This window comes from Hoplias malabaricus, chromosome 10 (genome assembly GCF_029633855.1).
Source record: "Hoplias malabaricus isolate fHopMal1 chromosome 10, fHopMal1.hap1, whole genome shotgun sequence".
In the NCBI taxonomy this organism is placed as follows: domain Eukaryota; kingdom Metazoa; phylum Chordata; class Actinopteri; order Characiformes; family Erythrinidae; genus Hoplias; species Hoplias malabaricus.
The window spans coordinates 38888100-38900234 of NC_089809.1; the positions used below are offsets into that span (position 1 = coordinate 38888100).

The 12135-nt window shown below is 42.4% G+C and overlaps 1 protein-coding gene across 1 annotated transcript; it reads left to right on the forward strand.

Moving 5' to 3' along the window:
- Positions 1–87: 87 nt before the first annotated feature.
- LOC136708052 (glutamic acid-rich protein-like) lies at positions 88–10425 on the forward strand. Its single transcript, XM_066682314.1, has 5 exons — positions 88–427; positions 1262–1288; positions 4168–4227; positions 5168–5977; positions 9086–10425. Exons 1-5 carry the CDS (start codon positions 88–90, stop codon positions 10423–10425), a joined length of 2577 nt encoding a protein of 858 aa, XP_066538411.1.
- The last annotated feature ends 1710 nt before the right edge of the window (positions 10426–12135 follow it).

A 12135-nucleotide genomic window follows, 5' to 3' on the forward strand; every position in this document is an offset into this window, starting at 1 on the left:
CAGTGTGTATTGTTATTTTCATCAATGGGGACTGGGCTGAAACCCATGAAGTCATGCCATGACAGATTCTTTCTTTCACCCACAGACATGTTTATCCTAGTGTGTAGGTACAACCGGGTGTTTGCCTACCCCGGCGATGACGTCACGCTGACCTCTCACCTGTCCCCGGAGACCAGCGCGGTGGGCATGGAGGTCAGGTGGTTCAGGGGGATAGAATGTATTTACCTGTATAAGAACGGACAGGTGACGGTGGGCAGGGGCTATGAGGGAAGACTGAGTCTCTTCACAGAGGAGCTGCCGGTAGGAAACGTTTCTCTGCTGCTGAGACAAGTCGGACAGGCGGATACGGGCATCTACAGCTGTCAGGTCATCACTGGAGAAAACAGGGAGCACAGGGTTGAGAAGACCATACATTTGTACATGTCCGGTGAGTGGAGCACTGTGTCTTCTTTTTTTACTGCATGGAGTTATTTAAATTAAAAAATGATAGATCATGAAGCTAAAGAAGACTCCCGAGTGGCTCAGCAGTTCAAGAACTGACTGTCATTAAAAGATCATGAGGTTGATCCCTGGCGATGGAGGCCAAGGCCTGGAGTCGCCGCTCATGGTGCTAGATAACATCTGTCGGCTGATGTGACAGATCTGGGCAGTTTGTGTTCCCCTCAGCATTATCAGCAGTTTAAAACTGTGTGTAATCAGGAATTGAAGACAACTAATAATTGGTGATAAAAACTGACAAATCTATAAATAAATACTTTTTCTTTAAAAACAAATGCAGCAGAAACAGGCAGATGTTAATTAGTTCATGTCTGAGACCTCACACCATGGCTGCCCCTTCACACTCAAGTGATTAGAAATGCTGTTACTGCACATTTCAGTTTGGACGGCTGTTTAAAGGAGGCAATACATGGAATCCAGCCAAAACAGGTGTCATCTACATACATTCATCTTACAGAAGCAAAGTATGTTGGGCTGGATATCAGACAGAAAAAAAGAATGAATGTAGTTACGTAACAAATGTGTCCTGAAACAGCAAACACTGCAGGAAGTAACGTTATTAGAAGTGTTATTATTTCTCACTTTACAGCAGAAGAGTAAATTAAAAATAGCTCATTTTAAAATCCAGGAAATACTAGATCGGTGTCAACTGAATGGTTAAAGAGTGTTATATTTCAAACTCTGTGAGCGTATAGTGCTGATACATCTGCATTAGAATCACGTATATTGACGAGAATCTGCTCTGTGTTCTCTTCTTGTCTAGGCACGGAAGCACTTTCCCCTGACAGATGTGAGTTGACACATTAATGACACCTTTCTGTGCGAGCGATGGTTTGAAAAGAATTTTTCTCACAACTCTGTGGACTTCCTTTTTCAGTTGATCAGTTTGTGCCATGTTTTATTTATCTGCTTCTAATGTATGTATTTGGCAGCTCTTAAAGCTGCACACTCTTAAAAATAAAGCGATGCCACGGAAGAGCCACTTTTGGTTTCATAAAGAACTATTTTTACTGCTATGTTTAAATGGGTAAAGAGCATTAAAAATGAGTAATGGCTTTTTAAACCTTTAGGTTCTTCACACTCGAATTTCTTAAACAAAAGGGTTCTTTGCTCAAAGAACCTTAGGTAGCACCTTTATTTTTAAGAGTGCACACTGCGTGAAAAAAAAACATGGTGAGGAGCGTAAAGCTTTGCTGAAGTAAAAGTGCTGTTACTGAATCTAAATTGTGATTTGAAAGTAATAACAGACTCGTCTGGATCCTTGTGAATATGAATTTGCATTTACTCACCTTTTTAGAGTTCACTTGCATATATTCACCAGAATTTAAAAATTACTTGAATAGAAGGTGGAAATTACCTCCAGAGTTCCTTAGTTTACAGTCATATAGTTAAACTCTCCTACTCCACCTCCTAAAGCTAGTTACAGTGTGCAGATGTGCTCCACCTCTCTCAGAGCTGCCAATGTTATTGAACCCAAAGTGGCCAAAGCCTTTTTTATTATTATTTTATTGGAACCTTTACTTTAACCAGGCAAGCCATTAAAACATATTCTCATTAACAGTGGCAGCCTGGCAAACAGCATGGGCTCCTCGAGGAAAAGACTGGATATACTGTATATAAAATGTGTAGATGTAAAGGAGTAGAAATTAATAAACAAATGTTACAAATTTCAGTAGCAGAAAAAGAGGTACAGGTGTCAGTATTAACTTTTCTAACGTAATTCTTGAAAGCTGTTTGCTGAAGTGTATTCTGGGGCGTGCAGCAGGGAGTGTCGCAGTCACACAGCTCCAGGGACATGGAGGTCTTTTTCCTGTAGAAAGGGGGTCTTGAAAACAGGGAATAGGGATCTGGGCTAAATTAAACCCTCTACAGCTGCTGCAAAGCGCATTTTAATCTGAATTCTCTTAACAACATCGTCTCTACACTTTGAAAATAAACAAATCAATCGAAGGAGGGTGGAGGGGGAATACTGTATATGTTCATTCATTCATTCCTTCATTCATTATCTGTAGTCTAGTTCAGGGTCGCAGTGTGTATATGAACCTGTTTAAATGTGAATTAGTTTCACATTAATTTACTCACATTGTATAAAGGACAGATCCACCATCGGACCACAGTTACTGTCCTGTGTAATCTAACACAAACTGATTTTAAATTCACAGAGACTTTTATTCTGAAAAAGAAACTAATACTAATATTAATATTAATTAATGCTAATAAGTGCTAAAATGTGACATACTGTCTAAAATTCTGTTTAAAAAATCTCCAGTGGATCCTCAGGGTCGCGGTGCGTGTGTATATACAATGTGTGTGTGTATATATATATATATATATATATATATATATATATATATATACTTTATTGATTCTGAAAGAAATTTAGCAAATATGTAAAGAATTATATATAATTATCAAAAAAACAAAAACATAAATACAGTATAAGTAAAAGGATAGTATCTGTGTTGTGAGTGAATGAAGAACAAGTGTTCAAGAGAAAGTGTTTCCAGACTTTCTCCTGATCGTATGGATCGTGTGGTGTGTTCTCCCTGTGTCTGCGTGGGTTTCCTCCGGGTGACTGTCTGTGAGGAGTGTGGTGTGTTCTCCCTGTGTCTGTGTGGGTTTCCTCTGGGTGACTGTCTGTGAGGAGTGTGGTGTGTTCTCCCTGTGTCTGCGTGGGTTTCCTCCGGGTGACTGTCTGTGAGGAGTGTGGTGTGTTCTCCCTGTGTCTGCGTGGGTTTCCTCCGGGTGACTGTCTGTGAGGAGTGTGGTGTGTTCTCTCTGTGTCTGCGTGTGTTTCCTCCGGGTGACTGTCTCTGAGGAGTGTGGTGTGTTCTCTCTGTGTCTGCGTGGGTTTCTTCCGGGTGACTGTCTGTGAGGAGTGTGGTGTGTTCTCTCTGTGTCTGCGTGGGTTTCCTCCGGGTGACTGTCTGTGAGGAGTGTGGTGTGTTCTCTCTGTGTCTGCGTGGGTTTCCTCCGGGTGACTGTCTGTGAGGAGTGTGGTGTGTTCTCCCTGTGTCTGCGTGGGTTTCCTCTGGGTGACTGTCTGTAAGGAGTGTGGTGTGTTCTCCCTGTGTCTGTTTGGGTTTCCTCCCACAGTCTAAAAACACACATTGGTAGGTGGATTGGCAACCCAAAAGTGTCCGTGAGTGAATGTGTGTGAGTGTGTGTTGCCCTGTGAAAGACTTAAGGGTTACAGATAATCAATGAATGAATGAAATAAGTATTTTTTAAAAAAACTAGGGACTGGACGATAACCTCAAATAAAACTGGACTGTCACCAGGAGAGATGTGGAAAGGGTATTTTTTCCATACATACATTTTTTCCAACATATAAACTCTTACTGCTCAGATATAGAGCTTTTAAAATCTCGTTTTCTCAGGAGCCTGAAACGTTTGCACAGTAGTGTAAATAAACGTATGACCATTTTAAAAGAAGTACAAACCCACCACACTGTCCCTGAGTGCGTGGAACTGTTTACTTCCAACCTCTAGTGTTCACTTCTAACTCTGAGCATATGAAAGACATCAATAAAAGCTGTAAATAAGGGTCTTGAATCTGTGAATAATGTGGCCTTCATCCCAGAATGGGAAGGGCTGCAACATGCCCTGGCAATTTCTCTCTCCTGGAATCCAGACTAATTAGTTTTACTTTCTGCTGTGACTGCGCAGGGGGACTGAAGACTGCAGAACAGGACAGCCTGGATATGGAGGAGTCTGTCCATTCGCTCGGTGAGAGCCTCACAGACTAAATCAAGGGAGTTATCTTTGATTAAAGAGCCTCTGTTCTGCTGTAGTGAGCTGGGGCTAGTGAACACAGATACATGTAAACCCCTATATTTGTGTAAGCCTCTATAGGGAGTAGTGCTGTGAAAATGAACGTGTTACTGCACGTTAACACACACGGGAATTTTTCATCACTTTATTAGTAAACGTAGCTACAACTTCCTCCCACATTTTATAATAAAAAACACTACAAATATGAAAATAACTTCACATTAATCCACATTAATATCCATCTACATGTAGAAGGTACAATATGATTGAATGTGATTAATCGCAGCAAATTGTGCGAATGATTAGTTCATTTTTCTTTAATCGACCGGCAGCCCTTATTTGGGATATGTTTAATACACAGAGTACAAAATGTACAAGGTGTTAATGTTTGTGGAGAAGGCCAAACCTTAATAATAACTATTAAGTAGATTATTCGTCTTTGAGGTACAGGGATGTATTGTCTAAGCGCAGGCCCTGTCATCTATCATCAGTAGGTCATGGGCTCTAACGCTCAGAGCTGAAAAGAGCACAACTGGCCTTGTTCTCTCTCTCTGAGTACAATGCCCTCCTTCTCCTCATCACGAAGTGTGAGGTTAGCCAACACAGGCATCTGTTTAATAACATAGCTGTATTGGTCAGTTCGTTTTCTCCTCCAAGCCTGTTGAGCTGGATTTGCATTGGTGGCTGTTCAAAAAGAAGCAGTGGTTAGTATCATGTTTCTCAGAGAAATGTGCTAGCCTTCACCCTCCCTGCTTTGGGAGCATGTATGATTGGGAGAGACGTAGCTAACAGGTGGATTATCAGGGATAATAAATATAAGGGAAAGAATGTTGTGTAAAAAAAAGTCATAAAATTCAGGGACGTACTGAAATGCATGTCCATTTTTTCCTTGAAGAGATGAAGAAATTACTGCAGAAGAAGGACAGAGAACTCCAGGAGAAGGTTAAGGAGCTGGACAGCATGAACCAAGAGTTGAGGAGGATAACAAGTCTCCTACAAAACAGAGAGGCTGATGTGGACAACATGAGGAAAGTGTCAAACGACGGAGAGCTCCATTTGAAGTACACAGCCAATGAGCTGGAGGCCTGTAAAAGACAAGTGGAGACACTGGGAATAAAGCTACAAGAGAAGGGCAATGAAAGCAAGGTACTAATGGAAGAACTGCAGGCGAAAATGAGAGCGGTGCAGGTGCTTACACTCACGCTGCAGAAGAAAGAGCGAGAGCTGGAGGAGGTAAAAAACCTCTCACTCATGCTGCAGGAGAAAGAGCAAGAGCTGGAGGAGGTAAAGAACCTCAAGCTTATGCTGCAGAAGAAAGAGCGAGAGCTGGAGGAGGTAAAAAACCTCTCACTCATGCTGCAGGAGAAAGAGCAAGAGCTGGAGGAGGTAAATAACCTCAAGCTTATGCTGCAGGAGAAAGAGCGAGAGCTGCAGGAGGTAAAGAACCTCAAGCTTATGCTGCAGGAGAAAGAGCGAGAGCTGCAGGAGGTAAAGAACCTCACATTCACGCTGCAGGAGAAAGAAGGAGAGCTGGAGGAGGTAAAGAACCTTACATTCACGCTGCAGGAGAAAGAGCAAGAGCTGGAGGAGGTAAAGAACCTCAAGCTTCTGCTGCAGAACCTTACATTCACGCTGCAGGAGAAAGAGCGAGAACTGGAGGAGGTAAAGAAACATCAAGAAGAAACAGAAAAGCTTCTGCATAAAGGTTTGTGAGTTTTTTACCACACTCCAAATACACGCTATTAAAGTTTGTGCTTCCAACTCACTGCTGCATGGGTGTGTGAGGTGTATAAATATGTTTTTTCAAAGTGGTTTCTGTTAACATATAATTATTACAAAATTCAAACATTCTCCGACTCTTTTCTCATTTTGTGTTAACTGTTGTGTCGTATTAAAAATGAAAACCAGTGGAGGTCCTGCCAAATCTCCTGTACAAATTAATCAGGAATCTAACCTGACAGTGTCATCTAACGTTGAAGAGTTTTATTTTGTTGGTCACCTCATGTAGAAATACCACCAGTAAACACTAGATTCATAAAACTTTCTCTTTATCTACACACTGTACAGTGTTTGTGGTGAGATTTATCCAGGACTTCATTAAAAAGTTCTTTTTAATAAAGTGATTTTGCCTCTTCAGAGAATCAATTATCAATTGTGTCATTAACTAATAAACTGCCATTGAGTCGCCCTCACAGATTTTTTTGTTTTGAAGAGAGACCAGCTTTATCATGACTTTACCACGTTATTTTAGGAGCAGGAGTTCCAGAATAAAGAGTGAAGTTTTCGCTAGCCGCTCCCTCTACACGGCTCTGGCTGCTCCGGGATCTGTACAGGGTTGTGCCCAAAATTAATCAGTGCCCTATTCACTATATACTTAGTGAGCATAGTGAGCAATGTAGGGGCCATTTGGAACATACCTCACCTTATACATGATGTTAGTACTTTGGGGAAAGCTCCCGGAACCCACTGAGAATTAACTGAAGGCTCTGCAGCTTGAAAGAAAAAGCATTAACATGAGAGTTTATGAGAAGAGTCTGGGGCAATTTGCCACCATCTTGAACTGTGTGGTACTGTACAGAACAATTCCTAATGCTGATTGGACTACTTCAAGGCGGGACAAAGTGGTTAACAGCCATTGGGTGTTTACTGTAGTAGAAGAAAGAAAAAAATGTCCTCCGTTTTCCTTTTGTTGGAACGAACTGCCTTTGATGACAACTGTCAGCTTATTCAATAAACAAAAACGTAAGCAATAACATGCCATTTTCATGTTCTTTAATACAGGGCTCACAGTAAACGAATTTAGGCCCAATTTTGACACGATTATGTCGTACAAATTTAATAATCAAAGAACAACCATGTGGCATTTGGGACGTCACACCACACGAGTTGTTAGATTCGAGTATGTTAGTCTTTTTCGCCTAGTCTGACATTTCCACGACGTGTTCCTTGACAATGACCAATAGGTCACTGTCCAATGAAAGACATGTATCTCCCAAAATAGTAACTTTACAGAACAAGGAGAAAACTTCATCACTTTCAATGGAAATTAATGTAATTAATCTATTGGTTGATTCATCATGAAGTTTTCACACAGTGTGAAGGACAGCGGCTGGGTTCAAACGTTGTAGTAACTAAACATCCACAAACACGGAGATACAGGTTTTCCATTGGATAGTGATGGTATGTAAACATGGAGAAGAGAAAGAAGAAGGCTTCTGTCAGATAGAACAATGAAACTGAGGAAAGGTTTGTAGAGCTGTGGCAATAACTGTTTGATTTGTCCTAGAGGGAGTACCAAAAAGTTGAGGAGAAATAGATGAGGCATTTCAGCACCCCACTGAGGTGGCCTCACCCTTATCAGTCCATGCCCTCAACCTTTCCCCTTCATCCTGTAGAATCAGAAAGTAGATATAGGACAGATATATGTACTCTCATTTTGCAGATGACGTGGTCATTTTGCTAATGGTGAAATAGGTGGTCAGAGTGATGCTGTATTTGTTGAAATTGAAGGTGTTTCGTGGCGTGTTCAGATAAATGATGGGGTATCGACTTGAATTCCTTTCTGTTTGAAAACGCCATTCAGAGTAAATTTGAAATATTTTTTCCGATGAGACTTTACAGTTAGTTATACGGATTGTGCACGCTCCTCGGGGTGGAGGGAAGGCATAGCTATCAGGTGTCTTCAACACGGATTTTATTCAGAAAACGTTGAAACATCTGTATGTTTTTCACAACAAAGATAACCTCTGTTTTGCCTTGTGTTTCTCAAATATTGAATCCTGATAAAAACATTTTTCAAGTAGAACAAATAGCGAGGCAGTTGCAACATGATGTAGGTTTATCCACAGATGAAATGGTTAGCTTTGAACACATTGCGCGCTTTGAGCAACATTTGAACTGCAAAATCACAGTGTTATACCGAAGTGATGAAAAGAAGGGGTATAGTTTGTTTCAGAACGCCAACATTCCTCACGACAAAACCCTTTACCTGTTCTTGCATGAAAACCATTCCATTATTACGGGGTCAAAAATCTTAAAGGGGTGTTAGGTACATCCTATGTCTGCTCTTACTCTTCCGCTGGGTTTAACAATATGAAACATCACAAATGTGATTTTCATTGCAACGTATGTCTTGACAAAGACTGTCCTAAACAACCTAAAAAGACCCGGTAGTGTTATGATAAACATAAAGCAGTAATCAATTCAAGCGATGATCAATCTTTATGTAAAACTAGATTCTACTGTCCTAAATGTAACACGGTGCAGGATCAGGGTAAAGCATCCAAAATACACCAGTGTTAAATCAGTCGTTGTAAAAACTGCGGAGCCAAAGTTGAGTCAGAAATCATGCATGAAGGTTTTATGCAACCTATAACATTTGAAATTTCTAATGAAAAGAATGATTTTGAGATAAATCAACAAACAGGTACCACGTAGCTAATTATAAATGTTGTATTGATTTCAGAGGTAAGGAGTGGACAGCAAAAGGGGATAAATGCGTAACGGCATTCTTTAGAAGGTTTCGCAGGGAAAAGTACAAAGGTTATACATTCATAGCCCACAACGCTAGAGGGTATGATTCATAACTATTGTTGAACCATTTGGTAAAAGAAGGAATCACACCTAGCATCATAGCCCAAGGTGGTAAAATCTTGTGTTTTCACAATGATGTTGAGTATAAACAGAGATACATCGATAGTAATAGTGAAGATACAGTCTCAATATAATTCTCACAGTTTGTATTTCCAATGTGCATTGAATCCCACAAATATGGGTTATGTCTTTTAATCAGCTTGTGTCTGATTGGTTGCAGTGACTGGAGAAGGTTCCAGCACCTCAGCTGTACCTGACGGGCCTCTTGACCCTGAACTTGTGGAAAGGATGGAAGAAATGCTGAGCGAGATGTACCAGGACCCAAAACAGCAACTGGAACAGATAGAGAGATGGGTCCTTAAGAAAAGGGAGGAGAGAAGAACGAGAGAGGAGGAAGAGAGCTCAGAAGCACTTGAAAAAGAGTTCTTTGGTTACGCTCTGATGATAAAAGGCCAGATCGAGGAGGAGCATGGAAGGATCATGACTTGGGTGAGGTACGTTGCTTATTTTAAGGAAGGCCTGAAGCAAGTGGAGACTGAGGAGGAAAGACAGGAGCTGGAGATGCAGCTGAAAGAAGCTTTAGAAAGGCAGAGGGAAGGGGAGGCAGAGATGCAAAGGCTGGTGAAGGAGGTAGAAAAACAGAGGATTGCAGTTGAGGAGAGGCACAGGCAGGAGCTGGGGGAGATCCGAAAGAAATATGAGTTTGTGTCGAAGATTGAGGCAGAAACAAACCTTCTGAAACACGTCCTACCTGATGTGCAAGCTTACTTCTGGAGCATGGCTGCCCCGCTGCAGAGAGCCTTTAGCAGACAACAGAAGCAGGCTGTGGATAGAGAAGAAACTGTGGAGGAAGAACCAACCAGAGTCCAGAAACGTTTCAGAGAGGAGATGCAGGAAGATCGAATGAGTACGATCGAGGAAGAGTCCTCCAGTGAACTGATTGACGTTACAGAGCAAAGGATGGAAGCAGAAACCGTGAGGCATGTTGACGTTGGAGAGGAAAACAATGGTCACGTCCAAATGATGGTGCAGGAAATCCAAGTGTACTCAAGAATAGAAGAAGAAACAATAGACGAGATTCAGAATAGCGAAGACACAGATTCCGAGAGTGAGACTTCAGAGCAACTGGAGCAACAGCCCGAGATGGTGAATGGTGTGATTACAGAAGGACATGCGTATGTTCAAGAAGAAGCGGATGAAAATGAAGACGACGAAGAGGAAGAACAGGAAAGCACATGGAAGTATGAAGAGGAAGAGTCCTCCAGTGAACTGATTGACGTTACAGAGCAAAGGATGGAAGCCGAAACCGTGAGGCATGTTGACGTTGGAGAGGAAAACAATGGTCACGTCCAAATGACGGTGCGAGAAATCCAAGCGTACTCAAAAATAGAGGAAGAAACAAAAGACGAGATTCAGCATAGCGAAGACACAGATACAGAAGGACATGCAGAACCAGAGGTTGAAGCAGAAGCGGATGAAAATGAAGACGACGAAGAGGAAGAACAGGACGACACATGGAAGTATGAAGAGGAAGAGGAGGGTGAAGAGGATATGGGTTAAATCTAGCGATCATTAGTAAAACATTAGTAGAACTTCTGCATTTGGGGCACATTTGTTAAAGAATGGTTGTCTTTCGCATGTTATCATCTTATCCCCAACTTCCTTTCCAATCCCCACCATTCCACCCACCACTGAGAAATCCTTAGGTCTCCTTGTATTTCTCGATGCAACCGAGCAGAGAAGGCAATGACTGGCTGATGCTAAAGTAATCTTAGACTGGTCATCACACTTGTCTCATTCTTTTGGTCCAGATCATCTATCTCTGGTCCTTTTGAAATCGGGGTCTGGGGTATGGTCCTGGACTCATGGCGCTCTGCTTCCAGTGTCTTGGGTGGGGGTGAGTGAGGGTTCATTTTGTAATGTGACTGCTTCAACTTGTTGCGTGACTCCCCTTTCCCATGTCTTATAAAGCCACACTGTCTCAGGACTGGAGAAGGGAGACTGTAATGGGCTCAACTCTGAGCATGGAGAGGGACAGACGTCTCGCACCAGCCTGCACGGATACATATCTTCTTGCACAAGAACAGCTCTGTGTTTGCCGGGGCTCTTGGGGTGAAATGCCCTGCATCATAACAACACTGCTCCTAGTCGCTGGAGTGTTTGTACTCGTGGAAAATACTGAAAAGCAGCAAACGGATGAAGATTATTTCTAACAGTTTGTGAAAGTACACACAGAACAGTGAGGTATGGACTTGTGCGATCGATCCACGGTTCGGATGGAGTGTATGGAAGCAAACCATATGAGCCCGGACCTCAAACAAGCCCAGAATCGGTCCTGGGTATAGACTCAAGTATTTGGGACAACGTCCTAACTATCCAGTTCTTTTACACTAACAGATGCCTGAGTAATGGGAAGAGAGGGCAGCCCACCCCAAACAGAGAGGCAATTTGTGCGCTCTCAGGGCAATCCCCGACTACTTGAGTCCAGGGCCGAATACCCAGAACTGTCTCCGGTATCATTTGTGAGTGGTGATCCTTTCCTCTGGTTTGCTTCCACACACAAGAACTCCTTCTGAACCATGGCTCCACTGCAGTTTTAAATCACTGTTCTGTGTGTAGTTTCGACACAATGTGCTGAAGAAGCTTCACCTGTTGGCTGCTTTTCATTATTTTCCGTGGATACAATAACCGATGTAGTGAGAAACAGCCTGCAGGGCATTTCACCGCAGGAGCCCCCACCAGCAAGGAGCCACTCTCGTGTAGGAAATTATTTATCGCTCTCAGTCCACAGAGCTGAGCTCATTACAGTCTCCCTGATCCAGTCCTGAGACACTGTGGGTTTATTAGACATGAGGAATTGGAGAAACACAAAAAGTCTAAGCAATTCCATTACAAAATGAACCAGTCACTCACCTCCACATGCTGCATTATGAAGGGAGAGCTTCCACACCTGCAGGCGACCTCACAAGAGTCCACTAGAACAGAGCCGCAGACCCCTGATTTCAAAAGAACCAGAAGTAGGTGATCTGGACCGCTCCTGAACTCAAAAACAGCTTTCAAACTTGAGAAAAACGAACCGAATTCGCAGAGCAAGTGGACAAACGTTTGGAAAAACTTACCCTTAGACTCCGGGGCCCGGATGGTTGTGACATTAGCACCTGGACATTGTACAGATGTGGGTCACTTGTCATTTGGCGCCACAGACCCAGTGTCGGTGCTGCAAACTGAGTCATCAAGTCATCAAGTGGCCCACATATTACAAACGCTCAT

What these genes read in the sequence shown, in the direction of transcription:
- LOC136708052 (XM_066682314.1), top strand. Translation starts at nt 88, where the DNA reads ATGTTTATCCTAGTGTGTAGGTACAACCGGGTGTTTGCCTACCCCGGC. An exon ending in CATACATTTGTACATGTCCG is followed by an intron (nt 428 to 1,261) that starts GTGAGTGGAGCA and finishes CTTCTTGTCTAG; the next exon opens with GCACGGAAGCACTTTCCCCT. An exon ending in GGAGTCTGTCCATTCGCTCG is followed by an intron (nt 4,228 to 5,167) that starts GTGAGAGCCTCA and finishes TTTTCCTTGAAG; the next exon opens with AGATGAAGAAATTACTGCAG.